General features: G+C 37.8%; 1 protein-coding gene across 1 annotated transcript; it reads right to left on the bottom strand.

The window, feature by feature from the left end:
• Positions 1–55: 55 nt before the first annotated feature.
• Positions 56–8,071, bottom strand: LOC104120424 (phenylalanine--tRNA ligase alpha subunit, cytoplasmic-like). Its single transcript, XM_009632183.4, has 18 exons — positions 7,809–8,071; positions 7,071–7,193; positions 6,863–6,955; positions 6,136–6,192; positions 5,917–5,972; positions 5,709–5,801; positions 4,284–4,374; positions 4,124–4,161; positions 3,930–3,968; positions 3,175–3,251; positions 3,018–3,102; positions 2,824–2,920; positions 2,638–2,734; positions 1,948–2,019; positions 1,694–1,760; positions 1,493–1,618; positions 524–578; positions 56–446 (listed from the first exon to the last, which is right to left on the bottom strand). Exons 1-18 carry the CDS (start codon positions 7,953–7,955, stop codon positions 396–398), a joined length of 1,464 nt encoding a protein of 487 aa, XP_009630478.1. The 5' UTR covers positions 7,956–8,071; the 3' UTR covers positions 56–395.
• Positions 8,072–27,307: the final 19,236 nt, after the last annotated feature.

Here is a 27,307-nt window from a genome sequence, read left to right as displayed (position 1 = left end):
CATACTCAATATATTCCCACAAGTGGGGACCGGGGAGTATAGCGTATAGGCAGACTTTACAATCACCCTTGCTAACATTAAATTTTCAAGAGTATACATAATAAGATGTTCAAAAGTACTGTGAAGGGAATCGATTAAAGGAGCCCAAATCCAGTTATAGCAACAAACCAAATACAGCTCCCATCAATTTGAAAATTAATCTTCACATTTGTATCAACAATCTCATGTGTAGTAGATAAATCAAACACCTACTACAATAATTACCAGGGAGAATTTTCCCACTACGTAAAGAAAAGATATCAACTAGCTGCCCCTGCAGAAAAATTTATCTCAATACCATCAAGAATATCTGACATATGTCACAGAATGGATCCGCAATTCAAGAATATTTGTTACTAAATCCCAAGCCGGCATATTGGATTTCTTTTGATGAGACCTATATCCACCTGCAAAAGAACAACAGGAAGGTCAAACATTGGCAGCTGAGAAATCATACCACAATTAAATGAAGTGCCAATTATACCTTAGGACCAAAAAGATCTCTGATATTGTCAATCCCGTAGAGAATCATGGTGGGCCTGGTGCACGAAGACGAGCAAAATAAGCTTCCGCGAAGCATGAACATAATTTTGTTACATGGAATGTGCAATATAAACAGTGCAATTTAAGCATAAATAGAAAAAGATTTTACACCACCCATCAGGTTTTTCAAATAATAGATACATCCTTGTCAACGGATCAACCCACGGGCAAGCAGAAAACTTTCATCTAAACCAACAAAGATACCATCTACCCTACCACATGACTACTCAGCCACAAACAGCTACTCAGGCCACTACAAACTACCAACCCGTAGTTGTTCCTTTTCTCTCTCTCCATTCTCCCTCTGCCCCTTCTCTTTCTAAGACATTACTAAGACCTGCAAACAACTGCAGCAACTATACCAAAGCCAAACGACTTACAATCTCTGCCAACTAGCACGAATTGCGCCAAGAATAGCAATAATCAGTTCAGAAACTATTGCAAGCATTGCATGAGAGCGCCTTAGTCATAGAGGCTTTGAATATTTGCAGCAGAAAACAATTTGAGTACTATTAAAACCAAACTGACACCTTCTTCTCTTTGGGAGCTACTTTCAATATGCCACAAATCTCTCCTATTTGCTATTAAACACGTATATGATCCAACGTTTCGAGACTAGAACATTTCTATTTGATTTGAATTATCACATGTTTGCACAAATAAGATGAATTATAGGTGCAAAATTAAGCTTTTAACACTTTCTTGCTACAGTCAATGCTATCAAATAGTATGGATAAAGAAAACAATGCAGTAAGTGTGGTTTTACTGTGGTTATCAGTTGTTAATAACTAATAAGTTCAAACATGAAAAAAACTCTCAACTCCATCAATATCACCAGCAACATAAGTACACGCAGTTAGTTTTAATTTATAAATAAATAAGAACATGATGCTACTAACAGTTCGTATACCTCTCAAGGGAAAGGCCCCATGCAATAACCCGAACATCTTCTGGCAGCCCCATAGGAAGCAGCATTTCAGGCCTAAACATACCAGAATTCCCAACTTCCACCCATTTCTTTAAGCCTTCATGGTAGCTGACAAAACAAAAGGATATGAAATTAGTGCTGAGCTGAAAATTTGTTCATTCGTGTCAAATATACTACTACAACCTGAAAATTTCCATGCTGGGCTCAGTATAAGGATTATACGCAGGTTTGAACCGAAGCTTGGACATTCCTGTAATTAGAAAAAATAAAAAAATAAAAAAAAAAGTTAACCACTAATTAGCCCTCTAAAAATTACAAGAGTTGGACATGATATCACTGCAAGCTTTATCTTTTGTATGAAACCCAAGACTTGATGCAGAATTTCTGTACCAAAATTTGAACATAAGCAAGAATACAGCATAGTGTTGGTTGGTCACCTAGACGAGCAAAGAAGTCATGAAGAACACCAATCAGGTCACCAAGAGTAAGTCCACGATCACATATTAAGCCTGGAATGAGAAACCATGACAATAAGTTCATGCAATTGTTAACACGAATGGGATGCAGATAAAGAACAAGACAGACATAAACAATTACCAAACACATCATAGTTTCACACAGTATTATGTTTGAACATGAAAAGATACTTTGACATGGCCTATTACTATACAGAATTTACACAGATATAGAAATATGTTTCAGAAGTGTATACTAAAAAACACTCAGGCTTCTTCTAATGCCTGTATCAAACTCAACTTATAAGAGATCAACATGCTTTCAGGTTGATAGAATGCCAAGAAAGTTGGCAGACTTCCAGTTAAGAAATAGGGAAAGGAGTGAGGATGGATGCCAAATGCAATGGCCTTCTGCTTTTTGTATGACACCTATGACATAATTATAGAGGTATTCTCCACTGTACAGTCACTCAGTAACTCAGATAGCATCCAACATGAAATCCTAAAAATAATACAAAAGCGAACTTGATAATTGAAAATAAAAAAATGTTACATACTCATCTACAATACAAAACAAATAGTATCAGAAGTCTTTGAATTATTGGGGAAAAAATATAACACAGAATCCGGAAAATACGGATGAGACACAAAATTGTATAACAATTTGATAACCTTCTATCTGGTGAAATTCAGCAAGATGTGTCCGATCAACTGCTTCATTTCTGAAAACACGATCAATAGAATAGTATTTCTTGGGGGCAAAGGGCTTCTGCAATAAGATGTCATACACTTAATAAAAAATTCACTGTGTAATATATGCATGAAATTATGATAATGAATATGGTGAGCGATTTCGACCTGAGCTAATGCGCACAACATTCTTGACGAAACAGCAGTAGTGTGTGTCCGCAAAAGATTCTTGTTTGCTTCCTCTCTTTTCCAATCATACCCATATCTAAGCAAGAAGCACGATTATATACTCTGTACAGGGATGTGAAACCTTGACAAGAGTGGGTGAGATTGAATTAAGTATTGGCAGTATTATACCATACCCCCTAGACTGGTAACCACCAGATTCATGAACTTGTTTTACCCGCTCAACATACTCTTCTGGCAGCATCTTTGTAGTGGAAGGGACTACAAAAGTCAAACAAATAGTTCATTAAATGAAGCTCAGATGAAGCGGATAAAATGTAAAGTCAAACTAACCTTTCAAAAAGAATGTATCATGGGAATCACGGGCAGGGTGCTGTTGTGGCTGGAAGAGTGCATCGAAGTTCCAAAAACTGCAAATACGACCAGCCACATTGACGTATACTTCTTTGACAAGGATTAAGACAAAAGCAATCCTCGCAACTTTTACTAAAGGAAGAACATGACAGTGCACAAATCACCACTAACTATACATCAGAGAAGAATTACACATAAATGGTATACGATGGCAAGTGAACTTTATGGTTTACCATCATTTGAGCTTGAAAGCTCTTTTTTTAAAAAAAGAAATTTGAGCTTGAAAGCTCATGAATGTTCAATAGATATAGTTTACCATCTATGTTCAATAATTTTGATTGTTTACCATCAGAAGCTCATGAACGTTCAACATGAAAAATAGTATTTAGCAAATTGCTTTACAGCAGAAATAGATAAGGTACTTTGAGACTGTGTTATGTACTCGGAACTTTAGCAAGTAAAATGACAATAGCCAAAACCTATATCTCTAATGGAGGATAAAGTAGGATTTGATTCAAGATATTTACACATCAACCTCGCGATGAAAGTGTTGGTCGACTCCATTTACTTGGACAAAAGGAAAAAAACAAAGAGATGTGCCATTTTCCTAGGTAAGTTATTTTATATAACCTGAAAGCTTTTTCCTTTAGGATTTCCAACTGTTCCATCAATTATGGCTGGCTCACTTGTATTTATGACCAAGGAAAAAGCTAACAAAATACATGATAGCTTACCTGCTTTCGACATAGTTATTTGTTGGCATCTCCTCAAACCTGCATTCAATGAAAACAGTTACAGTCCAATACGGAGAGTTTATATATATATATATATATATAACTGAATATATACATGGACACATTCATCTACACACAATCATGCATATACAGCCTCCATATATAGACACGGGAAAAATGTCAATGAGTCCTACCCCATATTAAGAAAAATCATTTGTATCTGCCGCCTAACCTGCAACAAGATGGTATGATTTCATTAACACATGAGGGAAGGCAATTTGGCTTTGGTTAACAGAATAAATCAATTTAAAGTAACAAGAATAACCAATAATGAGAAACGGGACAAAAGCATGCCTTGAGCAATGGATGAAGATGGCCACCTTCAACTGGCTGACCTTTAGCACTGAAGTTATACTCTTTAAATTCCAATTCCTTCCAGTCACCCCTTCAAAGGAACAAGCAACATATATTGATCAGAAAATAAACTCAATGCTTCATCCATCATGGAATTAGCGGACTCCTACTTGGTGAATTATTGATATATAAATCAATTTGTATGTTGAAACTTGAAACAAACATTAACTACTCAGAAACCATCTGAAAAATGCTACATATTGCATCATTTCCCATTTACCCAGCCCATGAATTTCTTTTTATTTTTATTTTACGATGATGGTGTTCCGGCCAGCTTACGCACACCTCGATTATTTCACAGAATACCTCCACGTAACTCTGCAACCAAGGCTTAGACAGAGGAAGAGATCACCTAATATTTTCTTATGCCTCGCTGCGATTACCCAGCCCATGAACTTTTTTGTAGATTTTTTCTTCAGATCGTATAAAATGCCAAAACTCCTTTCGGCTTAACATAAAATAATAAAACCACGATCATAAACACACCCACATGCATATACTCTACATCCATCCCATTTTAATTGATTAGGTTCAATTCCAGATGGTTTTTTAAGGAAAATTCTGTCTACTATTGGATTAATGTATTGACTCAACAACAATAACACCGCATGTTTTGTGATTTACAACTAAAATTAGAATTAAATTAATTTTTATTTTCTCAAGTGGACTCTTACACTCCTTAAGTAAACTATAATATGTTACATTAGCTTACCTTACATTATAAAAAAATATGTTACATAGCATTGGGGTTTATATAGGTTATGGAACAATTAGTCCATGCCTAGACCTACATACAAAACAAAAATGGCTATAGCTCCAGCCGGGTAATGGGATATGTTATAAGGCAAAGAGTCCGGCTAGGGCTAGAATTGGGCTCAGCTTTAGACCCATCACCCACCCTGTGGAGTGGCCTATCCGATTATAGCAGTACTCATGGTATGTAGTCCAATGCAAATTCAGCAAGTAATATAAGGAGATCCAAAATTTGTACTTGGAAAAGAAAGTGTCCGAGCTTGAAAATTTTCCAAACTGAAAAACATGCTCAAACTGCCTAGCAATTGATACAAATTCCCTATTCAGGCATATTCAAAAGCTTTTGGTATTGCAAACTGTCACATGGCTGAAGAGACCTAGCTATCTTTTAATGAGGTTAATCCTCTTATATTGACACCTGTTCTGAAATAAACAAGAAATGGAAATATTTTTCAGTCCAAGTTCCAAGCCAGACCTTATTTAGCTCGAGCAGCAACAAAAAGTCATCCATCATCAAGGAAAACAGCTCCATCAAATAATTTATTGAGCATTTACTAAAAGTAAATCCCAATATTATTTATTCTTCCCAGAGAAAATAAGTCAGAAAGTTACCTCTGTAGGTTTTCACGAGTTAGATCAGTTGCGGCTCTTTTCCTTTTAGGAGCATAGTTAGGACCTTTTCTCACTGAGTTTCCTTTCCAAACCCTAAATAAGCAGCAATAAAAAATATATTGAAGAACCAGCATTTGACCATGTATATAAGATTACATCTTGTAAACATCAAGTGCTGGAGAAAGGATATCGAAGAGTAGATAATTACTGCTGACTTATTAGCTTTCGGCGCTTAAGAGCATCAATATCCTCCTGATTGACAGCCTGCAGTGCATTGCTTGTTAAAGACAAATCGATTAAGTGCATTGCCATTAAAGACAATTTGATTTAACTATAACAAAGTCAAGTAATGATAAAACCATAACTGGTCTTCTGTGTGGGAGGAGAGCCAACAGTAAAGATGATCGCTGATAACAAATTTATATACCTCGCCATTTTGTATCCTCAAGAGTGAATCTTTAACTTTATCATCAGCATGTTGGACCTGCAGGAAGTCACAAATAGGCTAAACAGTGGATCCCAGCAAGAGGTATTAAAAGAAGCACATGTAGATGTCACCTTCCCTTGCTGCCTCTACGATGTAGTTCACAGAGACCTTATTCAGCAGATAAGGAAAGAAACAGTAACACAAAAGAAGCCCCGTGCTATAAATTGAGCTAGATGGCAAACAATAAAGAGGAATAAAACATAGAAGGAGAAACAGAAAATTCCGAAACCACCACAAGGGAAGCTGGGGGAGAGCTACAAGTAAACAGTGCTGAATGTAGGCTAGCAATGACACTTTTTTCACTAGAGATCTGGTACTAAGCAAGTAATAAGGGCTTTTCAGGCCTTCATAATCATTCTAAGGCATGAGGGGCGAGACTCCTGATTATTTGGCTATCCTAAGCAAGAGCCAGAGAGGACCAAGGAATAGATAAACTGTTATTCATCAATTTGGCAAGATAACAGGATGGAACTAGTCCATTTATCTCCGCTCCTTAACAAAGGAATAAAAAGAATTTACCAAAAAGAAGAAAATTTTGTTTGAGGCAAGGGTTGGAGCAAAGGTACAGTTTTTCATCCAATTAAAAGATGCAGTCATAATGAAGGATGAGATATTAGAAATACAGAGGAGGATGAGCAATACACTCTTATGTGTTTGCCTACTGTACCTTCCTTGAAACTTGAGTCTTTGCCATCTCCACCCACTTGTTCTTTATAGCTTGCTGGCAACCAATTTTATAAACTGCAGGATCCAACTTTTTCTGCATCCAGATTAGCATTCATGAAATGGCACATGAACATCACTTAGTAAAATCACTTAACTCCTTTGATAGACGGAAAACGAACAAGCGACTAAAAACAAGAATAATCTGTAACCTGCAACTCCTCCCGCGCAATTCCTTCCGGTGGTACTGCTGAGAAAAGCTGAAATTCTGGAGAACCTACGGAAGCATAGGTTTTCCCCTCTTCAGTAAGCACCCATCTCTCTCTCTTAATATCCTGCACAATTCAACAAAATCAAACATTGCTTCACATTAATGAAAGGTGTTTCCAGATGTTTTATACATAAAAAAATACTATTAGAAAATAGATTTGTTCACTCTATGCAGAGTGTTTAAACCAGGGGCGGAGCTATAGTGGCCGAATGGTGGTCACTTCAATTGAACACCCTTAGCAAATTTTTTGACTTCGACACTGGAATAAACTACAATATAAAATTTTCCTCAACTTGCCCGTGGTCCAGGACAAGTTAGCTATCTATTTACTTCAAAAAACATGCTTATTCTTTTTCCTATTCAAATTTGAAGATGTCAATGCAAATCTTGAGTAATTGAATGAATCAAGGTCAAATTGGACAGGAATTCGACTAATTTGGCATTTAGGCATAGTTATTGTTACAATAATTGCACACTAAACCAGCAAACGTTAATTATTAAGCAAAAACCTAAATCGGAAAATTGCTTCTTTTTATTCATTTGCACTTCCGAAGAGGATTCATTGCTGCAGGATAAAACTTGGATACTAGTAGTAGTATTTTAATATTCTATAAACAAGAATTGTCAAGAAAATTTGAAAAAAAATGCAAAATAAAAAAAAGACGAAGTAAGCAAGCACCTGAGCATCAACAAATCTAAAACCATTGAGGCTGCGGATAACATTGACAATCTCTTCGTGGAGGAACCCATGTTGTTCCGCAAATTTAAAAGAATCTGAAATCTCGTCGTTCTTTTCAAGAAATCCGAGTATAGCGTCTTCCGCCATCTTCTCCCTAGGTTTTTGCTGTGTAACGATGGGTGTGGGTTCTGCTGTCTACGAATGGGTTTTGGAGAAGATGAAAAATGGGTAAAACACCAAACTAGTCCTTACTGTATACACATGCCAGCACATATGGTCTTTAATGTTTACAAAAGTCGGACACTTTAGTCCAAATTCCTAAAATTGGTTAGAGATATAAGTTATTACTCCATGCAAGAGATGAGATAAGGCGTGAGATTAAATTTATATCATATTTGGTTGACATTATAAATTTATCCTATATGACGATATAAATCTTAGATTTAATACATGATATTCCACTTTATCCCATTAAATTTGGAATTATATTATCACACTTCCCAAGTGGGATAAATTAGTCTACAGATTATAATCCCGAGATAATTTAATCTGCATATCAAACGACCCGTAACGATGTAATTATGAGAGCATATAAGGTACACATAGGTGTATCGTTATTAAGATTGGTGTGAGACATTTAGAAAATTTTGATAAGCTTTGCACAGAGCGATTATTTTCATGTTATATTAAGAGTAATTTAAGTTGTCTTAGTTCAATAAGTAACTTAGTCGATCCTAACATTGGAAGCTGATGAAAATTAAGTAGTTGTTTGGACATAAGAATTGTAAAATTCAAAAAGATGGTGAAAAATTTTTTCAAGTAAAAATGGTATTTGAAATTTAGAGTTGTGTTTTGACATAAATTTTAGTTTGAGTTATTTTTGAAGTTTTGTGAGTGATTTGAGTGAAATTTTTGAAAAATAACTTTTTGGAGTTTTTCAAAAAATTTCAAAATGCATTTTCAAGTAAAAATTGAAAATTTTATGAACAAAAGCTCATTTCGAAAAAAATAAAAAAAAATTAGAAAAAACTTCTATCAAATTTTATGTCCAAACGGGCCTTAAATAGAACTACTATAAATATTGTGAATCGCGCAGACCCTTCGGCTTTGGGTATAAATGGGTAAAGCAAATAACATCATCGTGGTGAATTTTATCAGTTGTTCCTTCTTGTATCATCTGCTAGTAAGGGTAACCCATGTTGCGCATGGGCCCAATAACACCATATTTAACGGATGTTTATGTAAATAGTCATTCATATTCATGGTTTACTTTTTATAGTCATATACATAATTTATACATTGAGTATACATAATTATACACATATAATATATAAATTATGCATGTATTATATTTTCATCGGATATTTTTAGTTTAATCAGTTGGGTGGATGGCTATTTGGATTAATTTTTCTATATTTAAGTTGTGTTAATTAGCGTGAGTGAATTATTTTCTTAATTTATATCCATTGATAATCTAAAATTATAAGATTTTAGAAATAAATATGCTACAGTTAGATATTCAATTTATATTGAGTGAAAGAATATTAGTTTTAGTTTAGAAAAAGGAAAATACAAAAAGATTCATTTTTTGGTATGATATAAATTTCACGTGTAAGAAGAAAATATTTGATAGTACATGTGCCCAAGAAATAAGCTAGACATGACACTTGCGAATTTGTGAGAAAACAAAAATTAATTTTATGTAACTCTAACTTTAAATAATTTTTCCCTTATTTTCCAAAGCTGTCTAAATGGAATTTGCATGAATTAATCATTCTCCCTAAACAACTGTAAAAGAATAAAAGTTACTAATAACATAATCTAACCTTGAGATATTTATGTTAAACTCGTAAATATTGCTAAATGTTCTACTATTGTTTTTCCTCATCCAAGTACTCTCTTTATCTCATTGTATAAGACCTAACTACGGGTTAGAGAAAATAATAGTAATTTTTTCCCATAACAATTTAGTTTTTCCATAGTAAAATAGTTCTAATTATATTTTTATTTTTATAGTTTAAATTCTCAGGACATGATGTGAATTCTACTTTTGAAAAGATTACAGTGTTCTTCTCATAAAATATTTGAAAAGATTACTTTGTTTCTCTCGACAAAGCTTTTACAGTGAAAACGTTTTGCCAGTATTTTTCAAAGAATTTAGTTGGAGTTCAGCGTATGCTATAAAACACACATTTTCCCTTAAAAGCGGTCAAATGAAGACTGCAGAAACTTAGCAAACAAATAAACATGCTAACTTTTAAGTTATCTGAAGTTATTTGGTACTTTTTATTAGATATAGAGCAAGCAAAAACATATAATACCAATGGTTCTATAAATGAGATTCAAAGGTATGAGAGAAATAAATGTAGGGACCAACCTAAACTTTCTAAATGGTCCAAGAAGATCAAGTTGATATAATGTCCAATCTCTTCAAGATACATAGTATTGAAATATGATTTAGGTGGTAAAAAATAATTTGAGATTAATCTATGCCAGGCGGGAAGTGGGAGGTGAAGTAGCTTTGGATGCCATTTGGCATTTGAAGATGTTTCATTAAAAGCTACCCCGGATATATTAATCTACATAATCTTCTTAATTTGAAATATGAGTTATAGATAACAAGTCTATCAGTTAAGATTGTGGCAATGATTTTCTACGATTAATTGTATGTGTAACGAATTGATGAAGACATAGCCGGAGGATTTCTAGAGTTTTTCGAAGTTACACTTTAGTCCTAAAATTAGTTGTAATTTTTACTTTTAACCCCGTAGTTAGCTTTTGCATATTTTCTTTTTTTCCCTTTAAATATCTATTGTACTGCACTTACGAGAGATATATGATCAATGAAAATCTAATAATTTTCTCTGCATTTTCCTTTCTTTCTTCTTTTGTATTTCTTGTTTCTCTTCCATGGCCTTTCCCATTTGGGAATCGCAACAATCGGTATCAGAGCCGACGATTCTCGGTTGTTCATCGGCGTTAATGTCAGAGTCCGGCGGAGGTTCAAATAAGTTGGAGCAACAGATTCAAGCTTTTATGGAAAGATCGAACGAAAAACTGCAGTATATGAAAAAATGGTATCAAAATCGTTTCAGGACTTTCCATAGTTTAGAAAATCAGTATAACCTTCAAAAGTCGGAGTATGAGCAGTGGGTTTCCGACGACCCGTATGCATATCATCAGTATCCTGGTGCAAATCCATGTTTTTATTGAGATTCCTGTAATAATTTCACTGGTGGATTCGCTAACCCAACGAATGGAGGATGGAATTATCTCGATTCACCCACAAATGCTTACACTTACCAGATTCCATATGCTTACCATTTTGACGGTAACTATCCAGGTTTCTATTTGGTTCGGTTGGGTGATGGTTCTGTAGTGGCAGTGACAGCCGTTGGGGCTGCCCCTACACATAGAGACCAGCATACAATGACGAGTAGGTTCAGGAAAAATAGGAAGACGAGAGCATACGTCAGTGCCTGCCATGGCAGTATTAGAAAACACAAGAAACATGCCATAGGTCGAGGAATTGCTGGTGGAATGCACCATCACAGAATGCTCTTTGACAAATGCCATTCCGGTAACTTAGGGAAAATGGGTATGAGGTATTTTCACTATCACAGGGGCTTGTATGTGCAAGAAAGGATAGGAAACTCAGTGGAGGACCAACTGTTTGATAAAAGTCCCAACATAAATGAGATTGTGGAAGTTAGCCCTGATGAGATGACCAATATTCAGTTTCAATTGTGTGCAACTCCAATGACTCTAAATTATGTGAGTGAACTTAATGATAAACTGATTTCTGGTGACTATGAAATTGCTTTGATCCAAAATGATGGAGAAGATGATGTAGTAAAAAGTGAGATTCAGAAAAATTCAGAAAGTGAGGTGGATCAAGCGTGTGATAAAATCCCTCAAAAGGATGACACCAATGTGTCAGATAAGCAATACGATAACAGTGTTGGGGATGTGCCTTTGGAGATCGAAGATGAATATGTTAATGTTGTAAACTCCAGTAATCTTGTGGACATGATGTTCTATGAAAGTCTTCAAAAGGATGAAGAATCTCTCCCTAAACGAACAACTCTTCATGAAGGACAAGAAGTCACTTCCAAGCATTCTATCACCGACATTAGTCAGCAAAGAATGCATTCCAACCCTCGCATAGTAGCTATTCCAAATGGTTTCAACCTCTATTCTAACGAGATAGATTTGGATGTTAATAATCTCTCATTGTTGTCCGAGGTGCATGGAAATTATATTGTACTTGAGCTAAGTCAGCCACTACATGCTTTGTGCGTGAACGCCAGTCATGATTCATCCACATTTGTGAAAAAGTCCTTTATGGTTTTGTATTCCAAGTTTGGTATGGTTGAAGACGTTTATCGTCCTTTTAGAAATCTAGGAATGTCGAATACACCATCGATTGTTTGCACTCAACACTATCGAGAATCACTATTTTTTGATATTTCAAGCAATCATGTGCTTATTTTCTTTGGTGACATATCGTGTTTCTGGTCCGAAGGTTTTGGGATCATTTTTGGCTGGATAAAAGGTGGTAGAACATCACACGCTGATTCCCTACGCAGAGAAGGCCAATTAAATTTTCCGGCAAGTCATTCTAAGAAGAGTCATTTAGTTAGATGTTTTCTGGCTTTACATGATGATATCAAGTTTGGACTTTCTGATGTTGGCTCCTCTACTTTGGGAGGTTCAGGAGCTGGTGTAATAGCTCCTTGGATGTCGAGCTGGCTGTGGGATTATCTAAGAAGAAGTGGTGCGTATGATTTTCTATTTTCTCTTTCTAGTGGTGTTGATAATTTCTCAACTGCTGCAATAGTTGGTTCAATGTGCCAGCTTGTAGTAAAAGAAATTGCAAATGGCGATGAGCAGGCTACAACTGATGTCTTTCGAATTGGCCATCACGCTGATGGTCAGTTTTCAATGGATAGCAAAGAGTTAGTTAAACACATCGTTACCATTATGTTTTTGGAAGCCACAATAGCTCAAGCAAAGGTGTTAGCCGATAAGATTGCACTTGTTGGTTTTCTTGTGGATTGCAGTCAGAAAGGTTGGATAGAAAAGGATCAGTACTTGTTTGAACTCATGGATAAACAATATGGAAAACATGAGCATTCATCGACAAATGAGGAAATCTATGTTGTTTTGTCATTAGTCTTTTGCGCAGTAACTTTTTATCCTCTTCTGAAGTATAAGATATTGATGCTTATAACGAATGATAGTGGAGTAACATGTACTTGGCGAAGTAGAATATCTGCATAGACATGGGAGTTGGAAATTCTCTTTATGTGTAAACAATTTGAAAGCTCAAATGCTCTTAGCTTCTTCTGGCAAATTTCTCAGTATGCTTTAATAGGAGCTACAAATATGTTCTTGTGTGTCTCTTTATTGTGGTCCATCTCACAAATGTTTGCTTGGATTAAGGGCATTGAAAATGCATTATCCGTATCTCTGTTAAGCTATTTGAGGGGTGAGACTTTATTATCAGTGGAGGAAGTAAGAGGTTCCATGATTGAACAATGGAGTAAGAAGGTGGTGGGCGGACTTTTTCATTTTCCTAATTCATTTACTATTTTGGAGTTATTCTCCATTGAAAATGTATGGAGCGATATGATATTTCCATTATTGTCATGGGAATCACTTTATTCAAGGTTATGGTACAAACCAGAGATATGGTGGTGCGATCCAGGTATTGTATTATTAGTGCCAAGGAGCTACTATATACTAGATAATGTGGGTCGTGGATATGACAGAATGCAAGTCTGTGATGGCATTATCGATGTATTAGCTTGCAAGTGTATTTCACCTCTATTCTGGAGCCAAGGTGATGTTGTATCACCTGCTCATCTTTGTCAAGATTACTGGTGCAAAATATGTGGGTCCCTGTAGCATTCAAGATCACTAATCCATTGTCTACACTTTTTGCTATCTATTATGACACCTGTCAAGTGGGCCGGTCCAGGCCCGGGACCGCGGGCCAAACGAGCCAGGACCGTTTGGTCCGGTTTTAGTGGGCCTGGTCCGGTCTCGTGGGCCAGTCCTATGATTTGGACCCGTCAGGCCCGGAACCGGCCCGGTCCCTTAGCGGGCCAAATGGTCCCAAAAAAATAAATAAATAAATAGCCGTTGGGCTGTCAAAAATAGCCGTTGGCTATTTATAAAATAGTCATTTAACCCCCCAACAATATTTTTGTCTTTTTATATATCTTAAGCTATACATATAGTATAATATAGTATAGTATAGTGTGTGTGTATATATATATATATATATATAGTATAGTATAGTATATAATATATTATATATACATCTCATAAGATATATAAGCTATATTCGATATACATATATATATAAGCTTATATATATACTATACTATACTATATATACATCTTAAGATATACTAAGTATACTAGATATACTAGATATATATATAGTATAGTATAGTAGATATAGTATATCTTAAGATGTATACTATCGAATATGGCTTATATACTATGTATATATAGTATATATATACCATATATACAACTTAAGATATATATATATATATATATATATATATAAGCTTATATTTATACTATACTATAGTCTATACTATATATACATCTCATAAGATATATAAGCTATATTCGATATACATATATATATATCTTAAGATATACTATATATACATAGTATGCTAGATATATATATATACATAGTTTATAAGTCATATTCGATAGTATACATCTTAAGATATACTATATATACATTTTACTATATATATATATATATATATATATAGCTTATATATCTTAAGATGTATATATATCTTAAGATCTACTATACTATACTATATATATATCTAGTATATCTAGTATACTATGTATATATAGTATATCTTAAGATGTATACTATGTATATATAATATAGTATATAAATCGAATATAGCTTATATATTTTTATTACTATTTTTTTTCTCTAACTTCTATAAAAAAAAACTTAAAAATAGAAAGTTTCTGTTGGGCCCGTTTGGGCCCGGGACCGGCCCACTTAATTCGGGACCGTTAGTTCGTGGTTCCGGTCCCGAGCCGGTTCCAGCAATAATCCCTCGAAGCCCGGAACCGTTTAGGACCGGCCCACTTATGACCGGGCCCGTGAAGCCCACTTAGGACCGGGCCCGACCCACTTGACACCCTTACCTTATTCATTTCTTATTAGTAGTGCCTTGATATCTTTAAGTGGTGTTGCAATTGTTGTTCTTAGGATGGGGATTTTCTTGGCTTCCACATTGGTGCTAGAAGGTGTTGAATGGCTTGTGTTCGGACTAGCATTATTCTTAAGGTTGCTGCCTCATTTTGTTAGTGAAAAGACTCTTTGCTTGAGGCATTAGTATACAAGAAGTTGAAAGTGTCAGTTGCAGTATATTTTATTTTTTCCATTGTGGAGTTGTTCAGCAGTGTTCACATCAACCTTGAGGACAAGGTTGTTCTAAGGGAGGTGGAATGTAACGAATTGATGAAGACATGGCTGGAGGATTTATAGAGTTTTTCGAAGTTACACTTTAGTCCTAAAATTAGTTGTAATTTTTACTTTTAACCCCGTAGTTAGCTTTTGCATATTTTCTTTTTTTGTTTCCTTTAAATACCTATTGTACTGCACTTACGAGAGATATATGATCAATGAAAATCTAATAATTTTCTCTGCATTTTCCTTTCCTTCTTTTGCATTTCTTGTTTCTCTTCCATGGCCTTTCCCATTTGGGAATCGCAACAGTATGGCTAGCCAGTATAGGCTTTCAGTGAGAAAAGCTGAGGGTCTAATTGTAGAAATTGGTAGGAAATTTTGGAAGACTATGTTGTAGGAAATTTCGGAGGACATGCCACAACTGATAAAACCTAATTATCCTTAAATATAATATTATTCTGTAAATAGACTTATATTAAAATATTAATATAACAGGAACAAACTATTAGGGAGACATTCAGGACATATGTGTCAGCTATGATAACAACGATTAAATTATAAATTTTATGTACTAGTTCTTTGAATTAATAGTTCTCAAGTTTTAAATCAAGAATTTAATACATAGATTTAAAAAGAAAAAGAAACACATAAAGCGTAAGAAGAGCAAGTAAGGTGCGAGGGTGTCCAGTGCGGTCCCAACATAGACAAACAATGAGCATAGGCCCTCAAAGTACAGTCGTCCAGGAATATTTCAACGTGGCACAAGGTTTGCACAAAAGGATGGCCAACGTGGCACAAGTTGTTGTTAACGTCCAAATACTGAAGCACTGAGTGCAACTCTCTTATGTTGACGGGCTGGTGCCTGCTATTCCCTCTTCTAAGAAGTACTAGTAGGGATAGCCCGCGATTTGCCCGGGCCTAACGTGAATAAAGTTATGCTTTTGTAAATAGAGGTACAATGGCAATATTTATAAGAATGAGCTTCTGCCCAACATAAATAAAGTTATGCTGCTAAAAATAAAGGTACAATGATAATATCTATAAGAATGATCTCCTGCCCCACGTAAATAAAGTTATGCTATTGTAAATAGAGGTACAATGATAATATACCAACGGTGATAATATTTACAAGGATGAGCTTCCACCCAGAGGAGAAATAGAAGATTACAGAGTTACTATAGAAGCCATAATGTTAAAGTAATATGACTTTCCAACAGCAACATGTGATAGCAGTTACAATTGTTGTCAACAAGATGATAAACTATATGTAAAATAAACTATAACAGTGAAATAAATTAGCCATTGACATAACTTTAAGAATCAATCTTTTTGTGAGAATACTTCTCACGAATCACATTTGGTGTAGGCATGACTTTGTTACTTTAATGTGTAGTTAAACATTATGCCTAAGAAGGAATTGACTAACCAGTGTACGCTATACTTTGAAAACAAAGTAAGTATCACGTATGTAAAATAGGAAAAACTAAGGATGAAGGAAGCAACAAGATAAATATTGACTACTGAGCAAAACTGAATTTTATCACGCTAATAAATGAGTTTGAACTGAATACGAGCATCGGAAAAAATATAATTGTTTAATGACTGGAATTCTAGAAAGAATATCACACAAGTCCTGCTGGCAACAGAAAATCACATGTAGTACTATCACATGCTCCTAAGTTTTTTTGAATAAGAGCAGATGTCTGTTACAATCATTCAACAACAGTAGTTCATTTATATTACAAATATGCAAGATGTAAGGTTATGAAGGCATTTTCAATAGCTAGTCGCGTAGCTCATCCTTGAATACTCCAGCATGGCATTTGCCTTAAGCCAGAGGGACACAAAATTCTAATTCTAAATTGATGAGGTCTGAATCATATGGCCATTCCACAAGATATCTATCAATTTTATCTAAGTAGATATTGGTAGAATAAGGTGATTTATAAAGTCAATGACATCTCCATGAATTTGGAATGACAAATCGAAAAAATGGATTCTTTTTGTCTATCTTAGCCTTTCACGTTCTCATTTTTCTCGTTGGTTGATCACGCCCAACTATGCCTTATAAAAAGGACTTAGCGGTCGTTGCAAATACATTCCGACTAATAAGTCCGGAGTCGAATCCCACAGGGAATTAACCTATCAAACACAGCTACTAGACTCGCACAAATTCACGCAATCAATCTTCAGAAATATTTAAGTAACAATTTGGGTTTTTATTAACTAAATATTACGTAATGAAAATGCAATAATTAATAACTAACTACGAACGAGTGATTCTAACTCCCAACGGGTGATTCCACAAGCTATTCTTGCCTCCGGTTGCAAAAGTCCCTTCAAGTGGCGTTTTTAGGTCTATTTATAGGTGTAGGAAAAGAGCTAAATGTGTAGGCCAAGTCCTAGTCAAACCCGAAAACGAATTAAGTCTTCAAAACTCGGATTTGACCTGGCCCCAGGCTTGGCGTCGCCAGCCTAACGCCTGATGAACCTAGCTCCAGGCCTGGCGTCGCCAGCCTAACGCCTGGTTCTGCTTGGCCTTTACCTTGCGTCGCCAGCCTATCGCCAGCTTCAAGCCTGGCGTCGCCAGCTTCTCTCATTCACTGCTCCCGCGCACGCTTTTGACTTGTAGGTCTCCTTTTTCTTCTACTTTCATCTCAAATTCACCTACACATAAAATGGACCATATTACACACAAATAAGGTATACTTGATCATTAAAGCGTATAAAATTGCAAGGCGAATAATGTGCTAAACCATAAATTATAGCCAGATATCAATACCCCACACTTAAATATTGCTCGTCCTCGAGCAATCAAACTATACTCATAGACACAACCTATTAAGCAATTCCCTTAACTCGCACCAAGAATATTTAAAATAGTCTAAGCACCACGGTGTAATATCATCGCCTCAAAGATTTGACTCTCATACCATGACTTATTCACAAATTACTTACTTACTCTAACACGGAGGTCAATGACATTACCTTTCCTTTATGAATCACGTGCCCTCACCCAACAAAGAGCTCAGTTCCACACACGATGAATTTTAAGAACGCAGGAACTCAAGATAGGAAAAATTCACTCGCTCTCAGAAATAACATTCATATGCCACAAATGATGTACCATAGGCTTGCCCGTAGTGTAATACTCTACTAATCGAGTTCATTCAATCTAAGATCAAGTAGGACTTTCATTGGTTGTAATGTAGGCTGCGGGTCGGGTAGAATACATTTGGATATGAGTGACTACACCTCCCTTAAGCACTTTGATACATATACTTTAATACACATCCCATACTTATGTCAAACCCAACATTCCACATTTTCTTCAATTTATATTACCCCATATTTCTTTAAGTACACGTATATTAAGAGTCGCCACTTATCAAAGAATATTCTTTTTCATAGCAATACAACTATTTTTTTCTTTCTTTCTTTCTTTTTTAATTCAAGCGGCTCTTACTTTTTCAAAACAGTGCACCTTTCTCCTTATTTCATCAGTTCCACTCAAAAACCAAACCAACCACCCCACACTTTAACTTTTACAAAGTTCATAACAATTCAAGTGCTAATTAGAGGTGAAAAGGTTCAAATAAATGGTTAATTCAAACAATTGGGTAAGGCTTGTAGTGTGGTTGCCAGAGAAATAGTATTACAAGCTCAAAGGGGTTAACGACGTTACATAACTTTTAGGTGGATAAACTATATATATCTGGCTTAACAAAGAAACACCTGTATCACTTCTCAGACTGAACAAGACTACTATTTCGCTTTGCACACACATAGGGCGAGTTCTAGACATCAAATGCAATGCACAGAATACATACAAAACTCACACACACATGGCACATAACTCAGGATTGATTTCATCGCGACACTCCAGTCAAAGCAGTTAAGCAAAATTAGGAATCTACGAATTAAGGTATTTATGCTAGAGTAAAAAACCGAGCCTAAGCGTCACGACCATAGTACTAACTATTCTCAAGGCATAACAAAGCTAAGAGATATTGCTACACTTAAAGGCATAGCTTTGTAATTCCTACTCCTAAAAATTAAAACTAACTATACCCGGTTCAACTAAAAACCCTTGGAAAAGAACCGCGACCCAAAGAAAAATCAAGGGAGAATTACTACACTACCTACACAAAAAAAATCTTTTTGGTATTTTCTTTAGATTTACTTCCCTCAAGAAAACTGTCTAGGAGATCCATCATTGGGAAGAATCCAATTTTTTTGTTTTTTTTCTAAAATACATAGCCAAATCAATTACTAAACTAATACTAAAACAAAGCAAACAATTACTAAATAACTGCAATTAACATGTACAAGTCCCCACCCCACACTTATATCATACATTGTCCTCAGTGCATGCACAAAATGACAAAATACGAAAAATGAGTAGGGTGTAAAGAAACTCCATGATAAAGCAACGTCTTCATCCTCTGACGCTCTCCACTCTTCATCATGTTCGTCCTCATCCTCATCATCATCTCCCTCACCATATGATTGCTCTGGCTCAGCCTCAGACTGCTCTGGTGTGTTGATATCCTCATCATCGGGGGGTATGTATCCATATCCTAACCCAACCAGCTGCTGGGCACGAGCATTGAGCGGGTACCGGTGCTCCAATTCAGTCCTCTCCTCAGATGTGGCCGGGCGACCTCCTATCCTTAGCTGCAAATCCATCATCCCATAGAGATGGGCCATAAAACTATCATCCCGAGCATTGCGCTCGGTACTTGTCAAAGATGTCATAACAGTCTTTTCTTTCAGTCGGAGACTAGTGATGTCCGTTTGTCGTAGGGGTTGATCGATGGTGTGGTCAAACTCTGGCTCCTCCTCAACCTCCTCGTGTCTTAAGTACTGAGTTAGAAAATTGGCAAATGGCATTCGATCAACCTTTTTACTCGTTCTGACTACAGACATCTGGTAGCGGATCAGATGACCCACATTTACACTTTGACCCGTCATGAGGAAGTAGAGCGCACTGGTCCTCTCACGGCTAATGAGCGTGTCATGATTGCACGGTAGGAGCTGTGTATTTATCAGTTTAAGCCACACTTGAGCCTCCGCCCTCATCTTCTTCTTGGGGAACCTCTTGTGCCGATTAGTTTTCTTATCCTGGACCCATGCTGCCGTAGAATCGACACCACAAAGCGTGTGTCTCAACTCTCTATATGTAGGCCGGCGAATAAAGTGGTCCAATGGCTCCACAGGAACATCTGGAGCACCTAAAAAGTTACATATGGCCGCGGCTGAAAAATCTATCAATCGCCCACGAATCGGCACCAGCTGTTCAGTACTCTGCGGATCAAACCCTGCATAGAATTCTCGGACTAAGTTGAGATTAATGTCCCATGTGTTCTTGAATACATAGCTCAACCCCATATCCTGAATGCCCCTCTAAATTGCATGATACTTTGCTTTCAAGCTGCGTTCGTGGATAGCTGCTTCTGGGTATACATGTTTAGGCCTACAACGCCTATACCAATCCTTAGTATGCGGTGGTATGCTATTGATGCCAAACTCTCATTGGCATTGGTTGTTGACGCATGGCTGCTATAGCTGCCACAACTTGTACTCCACTTAGATTGGAGGTAGCTTCTCCCCCTTTTCTCTTCTTTAAGGGAGGTGCGGAGGTCGCCTTTGCTTTAGCCGGCGCAGTGGAAGTATCCTTTCCTTTGCCTATGTTTTTTCTGGAAGGCATTTTCGTTCCTATACAAATAAGCATTAGTCAGATAAAATTGCATTACACACTACACACATAATCTTGCCCAACTTTCCGAGGTTACTCAGACTTCACCTCGTATTTTCTTAATATTAGAATCAAAGAACAACATATGGGCTACCCGTTATCCATCCCACACTTAAGATTTTAATGTGGTGCACGACTTCATAACACTAGTCTATTAATCCCGGAGACTCAGGATCCAATGGGGACAAGGAATGTCATTGAGGTACCCAATGCCAACTTTGCCTGGCTTTATCCTGCCGTCGCCTGCCCCAGTGCCTGGTGTACGTCAGGTGATGGTGAAACCCTGCTCGACTTGCCCAAACTCACCTGCAAACTTGTTAGTACCTAAAAACAAAAAGACAAATTCTAACTATACTAAAAATCAACTACGAATTAGGTTGCCTCCCAATGAGAGCCTTAGTTAAATTCGTGGCACGAAAAATACAACAGTCCAATGGGTTGCCTCCCATGAAGCACCTGATTTAATGTCGCGACACGACACAGATAATTACACTTAAGGTTTGCTTAACCTTGGTGGCTTGAGCAAATGAGTCACTGACACTACTTTTGCATCTTCCATGCCCAAATAATGTTTCAACCTGTGCCCATTGACTTAAACGTGCGAGAGTCATTTGATGCAGCAATCTCTATGGCTCCGGTTGGGTGAATCTCTACCACACTAAATGGTCCCGACCATCGTGACTTTAACTTACCCGGAAATAACCTTAACCTTGAGTTGTATAGCAATACCTTATCTCCGGGTTTAAAACTCCGCTCAAGAATATTTTTATTGTGCATTATTTTCATTCTCTCCTTGTATAATCTTGTGCTCTCAAAAGTGTGGTAACGAAATTCATCAAGCTCGTGCATCTCTGTGACTCTACTTATGCCCGCATCTTCTATATCGAGATTCAACTGCCACAGTGCCCATAAAGCTCTATGCTCCAACTCCACTGATAGGTGACATGCCTTCCCAAATACCAATTTATACGGCGACATACCAATCGGAGTTTTGAAAGCGGTACAATAGGCCCAGAGTGCATCATCTAACTTTCTTGCCCAATCCGTTCTTGTAGTATTCACAGTCTTTGTCAAAACACTCTTTATCTCTCTGTTCGACACTTCTACTTGCCCACTCGTTTGTGGATGATATGGGGTGGCAACTTTGTGACGTACACCATACTTTTCTAACAGCTTTGCGAAGGCTCGATTACAGAAGTGAGTGCCTCCGTCACTGATTATCGCCCTTGGAGTGCCAAATCGGGTGAATATGTTGTTTCTCAAAAAGCCAATTACCCCCTTAGCATCATTTGTCGGGAGCGCTGCAGCCTCCAACAAACACTTCTACCTCTTGAATTGGGTTCATAGGCATCTCATGTCGGCGGGAAATATTCCCAGTTCGTTGGCATTCGTCACAACCTTTCACCCATAAGTGTGCATCCTTGAACACTGTCGACCAGTAGAGCCCGATTCCAGCACTTTCGCAGCGGTCCTTACTCCCCGGAAGTGGATACCATATAGTGATGCATGACAAGCCTGCAAAATAGAAGATTGGTCTATCTCGGGGATACATCTCCGGATCATGTTATCAGCACAAATTCTGAACATGCAAGGCTCATCCCAATAATAAATATGACAGTTACGAAAGAACTTTTTCTTTTGAACAGAGGAAAGATCATAGGGGACAATACCGCTTGCTAGGTAGTTTGCAATGTCTTCATACCATGGCGCCTCCTCCAATGTCACTGCTAGAAATTGTTCATCTGGGAATGTCTCAGTTATATCTTCTACCTCGACTTTCTTTTCAACTCCCTCCAACCTTGAAAGGTGGTCTGCCACTTGGTTCTCTGCCCCTTTTCTATCGCGGATCTCCAAATCAAATTCTTGTAGCAAAAGAACCCAACGGATCAAGCATGGCTTTGACTCCTTCTTGCTATCAGGTACCTAAGTGCTGCATGGTCAGTATAAACAATCACTTTTGAACCAATCAAATAAGACCTGAATTTGTCGAATGTAAACACTACAACCAACATCTCTTTCTCAGTCACGGTATAATTAAGTTGTGCACTGCTTAGTATTTTGCTTGCATAGTAAATTGGGTGCATCGGTTTGTCCTTTCGCTGCCCCAGGACTGCTCCTATAGCATAGTCACTAGCATCACACATGAGCTCAAACGGTTGCTCCTAGTTGGGTGCAACGATGATTGGTGCAGTCACCAGTCTCTTCTTCAGCTCCTCAAATGCTAACCTGCAGTCATCAGAAAACACAAAAGAATGATCATTTTCAAGGAGTTTACATAAGGGGTTAGCAATTTTAGAGAAATCCTTTATAAATCGCTTATAGAACCCGGCGTGCCCAAGGAAACTTCTTACTGCCTTGACTGAAATGGGCAGTGGCAACCGCTCAATCATGTCAACCTTAGCATGGCCAACCTCAATACCCTCACTGGACACTCGATGACCCAGCATTATACCTTCTTGTACCATAAAATGACACTTCTCCCAGTTTAGCACTAAATTTATCTCCACACACCTTTTCAGCACTCTTCTTAAATTGTGAAGACAGTCTTCAAACGAATCCCCTACCACAGAGAAATCATCCATAAGGACTTCCATAATATCTTCAACCATATCAGTGAAAATGGCTAACATACACCTTTGAAAGGTGGCCGGTGCACTGCATAAGCCAAACGACATTCTCCGAAAGGCAAAGATGCCATATGGACAAGTGAATGATATCTTCTCTCTATCTTCAGGGGCTATGGAAATCTGATTGTACCCCGAATACCCATCCAACAAGCAGAAGTGAGACCTCCCTGCCAATCTATCCAACATTTGGTCAATGAATGGTAAAGGAAAATGATCTTTCCGGGTGGCTATGTTCAGTTTTCTATAATCCATACAAATTCTCCAATCTGTAATTGTACGGGTCGAGATCAACTCATTATTCTCATTGGGCACTACAGTCATTCCACCCTTCTTTGGCACACACTGAACTGGGCTGACCCAGTTACTGTCAGAGATTGAGAAGATGATTCCCGCACCTAACCACTTGATCACTTCTTTCTTCACCACTTCTTTCATGTTAGGGTTCAACCTTCTTTGATGTTCTTTGGAAAGTTTGTGCCCATCTTCCAGTAGAATCTTATGCATACAAAATGTCGGGCTGATCCCCTTAATATCTGCAATGGTCCAGCCAATTGCAGTCTTGCATTCCATTAACACATGCAAAAGATGTTCTGCCTGCACATCTAACAAACTGGATGAGATAATAACATATAAAGTGGATTTAGGTCCCAAGAAAGTATACCTGAGGTGAGACGGTAAAGGTTTTAGCTCCAACTATGGTGGCTCTTCAATTGATAACTTAGCTGGAGGTGTTTTTCTTTCTTCTAAGTGTAAGGGCTCGAATTTGAGCTCTCTTTTCCAGTACCCTCGCCCTTCAAGGGCCAAAACCCACTATGCCAAGTTTTCACCATCCATTTCTTCTAAGTTCACGAGGCATGCTGCTAGAGGGTCTTTTGCGTTCAGAGTCTCATCTTCCTCCTCCAAGATTACATCCACAGCTTCTATCAGAGAGCAGTTAGCAAACTCACTGGGTCGCCGCATAGATTTCTGCACATTAAACGTTATCTCTTCATCGTTCAGTCTCATCTTTAGCTCCCCAGTTTCACAATCAATTAGGGCTCTCCCAGTGGCCAAGAATGGCCTTCCCAAAATTATGGGAATCTCCTCGTCAACCCGGCAGTCTAGAATGACAAAATCTGCTGGGAAAACAAATTTCCCCACTTGTACTAATACATCATCAAGGATACCAGAGGGCCTCTTCACTGTCCGATCAGCCAGCTGTAATAACATAGACGTGGGTCTAGCTCTTCCAATGCCTAACCTTTTGTGGATAGCCAATGGCATCAAGTTTATGCTTGCCCCCAAATCACAAAGTGCCTTAGCAAACGCATAGTTGCCTATTGTGCACGGGATTGTGAAACTCCCTAGATCAGATAACTTCTCAGCTATGGGTCTTGTCACAACAACACTACATGTCTGAGTCAGTGTAACCGTGGCCAAGTCTTGAAAGTCGAACTTATGAGACATCAAGTCCTTCATCATTTTTGCATAACCAGGCATTTCCTTTAAGGCGTCAATCAATGGAATGTTCACCTGAATTTGCTTCAACATCTCCAAGAATTTCTTATATTGCTCATCTTTTTGATATTTGGCCAATCTCTAGGGGAAGGGTGCTGGAGGCCACTTCTTTCCTGTGATTTGATTTTGAACCTGCTTTGGCACTGTTTCTACTGCCTTCTCTTGCTCTGACTCAGTTTCCTTCGCGACTTCTTTTTCTTTGCTTGTTTCAGCTGGCGCATGTTGTACCGTCACCTCTGTTAACCCTGTTGAGTCATCTATCTTGATGGGTACTGACACAAGTGTTTCAGTAGGCCAGCTTTCACGAGCCATCTCTTGCTCCAGATCTAGGTCTCTACCATTTCGTAGACTCACTGCCATAAGCTATTTTGGGCCATGTTCTCTTGGATTGACTTGTGTATCTGCAGGTAACGTCCCTTGGGGACGATTGTTTAGGTCCATAGACATCTGTCCTAATTGAATCTCAATACCCTTTATCGCTGATTCATGCGACTCTACCCTCTGTTGCATTTTTCCCATAGACCCAATCAATTGTTGCAGCATTCTGTTGTTGCTGTGCAGCATTCCCTCAAGTTTAGTAAACCCATCATCTGGTCTCATAATCTGTTGTTGTTGAGGTTGTTGATAAGTCAGCTGTTGATTTTGCTGGATGTAGCCCTGTTGCCTTTGGTAAGGCGCAACTTGACCCAGTGGTCGCATAGCTCCAGGATTGTTGTTGTTATTGTACTGCTGCTGCGCTGGTCTATATTGTTGATTATGTTGACCCCAATTCTGATCACCTTGCCTCTGTCCCCCCTAGTTGGCTACATAATTCATATCTTCCTGATATTGCTGGTTGTCACCTTCCGCACTCCACGAGCAAACATATGGTTGGTTAATGCATGGTGTACATAAGCCTCCATTGGTTGTGTCAACTATGTGAACCTGCTGCTTCTGGCCTGATTCATCAATCTTATTGGTGAGGATACTCATTTGTGTCATTAGAGTAGACACATTCTCAGCTATGGAGTTGTTTGGGTCCAAAGCCACTGAGTGAACTACCAGAGTGATCGTAGAGGCTCTTGTCATCCATCCTGAGTTTGGGGCCATCTTATCAAGTAGGATCTTGCATTCTGCGAACGTTTTACTCAGAAATGCTCCACCTGCTGAAGCATCAACATTGGCCTTTAAACTGTTAGCCAGTCCCATGTAGAATCTCTGCCCCAACATCTGATCTGGAATACCATGATGTGGACACTTAACCAACATGCCCTTGAACCTCTCCCACGTTTCTTGTAGTGATTCTGTTGGTCTCTACCTGTAGCTCAATATATCATCAATATGTTGGGCAGTTTTATTTGGTGGGTAGAATTTGTTCAAATATTGCTTGACTAATTCCTCCCAAGTAGTGATGGAATTTATGGGGAGTGAATTAAGCCAAGTTTGAGCTTCTCCTGTCACCGAGAATGGGAACAACAAAAGCTTTATTGCGTCCGGTTTCACGTTAGGTTGCCTTTGCGTTAAACATATCGACATAAAATTCTTCAGGTGCTGATGAGGATCTTTAATGTGTGACCCTGAGAACAGTCCCTTGTTCTGCAACAAATGTAGCATGTTGTTTGTGATTTGGAATGATTCTGCTTATATTTGAGGGACTACAATTGCGGTTGCCAGATTGCTGACGGTGGGTTGTGCCCAATCATATAATGCTGTTTCTGGTACAAGAGGCACCATACCCCGATTATTTGGTTCATTCTCATTGTTTCTGTTGTTGATTGGATTTTCTATTCCGTCAGCCATGTCTGGTTCGATTTGTTCTGTCGAGTTTCGTTGCTGTTTACTTTTCTTGTTTGCACGATTTAGTGCCTTGAAAACTTTCTCAGGATCTGATAACGCTTCGAGCAATTCACCAGTTCTTGAGGAGTTCCTAGGCATGAACCAGTAACACCCAGGAGACGTTAAAATTTCAATGTATTTGGTTTAGAATGAAGAAAATTGACTACACTAAGAATTCTAGCACTTCTTTTAGCTGCAATTAATAACACCGTTAATTCTCCGGCAACGACGCCAAAATTTGATCACGCCCAATTATGCCTTATAAAAAGGACTTAGCAGTCATTGCAAATATATTCCGGCTAATAAGTTCGGAGTCGAATCCTATAGGGAATTAACC

Source organism: Nicotiana tomentosiformis, chromosome 3 (assembly GCF_000390325.3).
Source record: "Nicotiana tomentosiformis chromosome 3, ASM39032v3, whole genome shotgun sequence".
Taxonomy (NCBI): Eukaryota; Viridiplantae; Streptophyta; class Magnoliopsida; order Solanales; family Solanaceae; genus Nicotiana; species Nicotiana tomentosiformis.
Note: the sequence above shows the minus strand (reverse complement) of the source record. Positions and strands in the feature narration are given on the sequence as shown.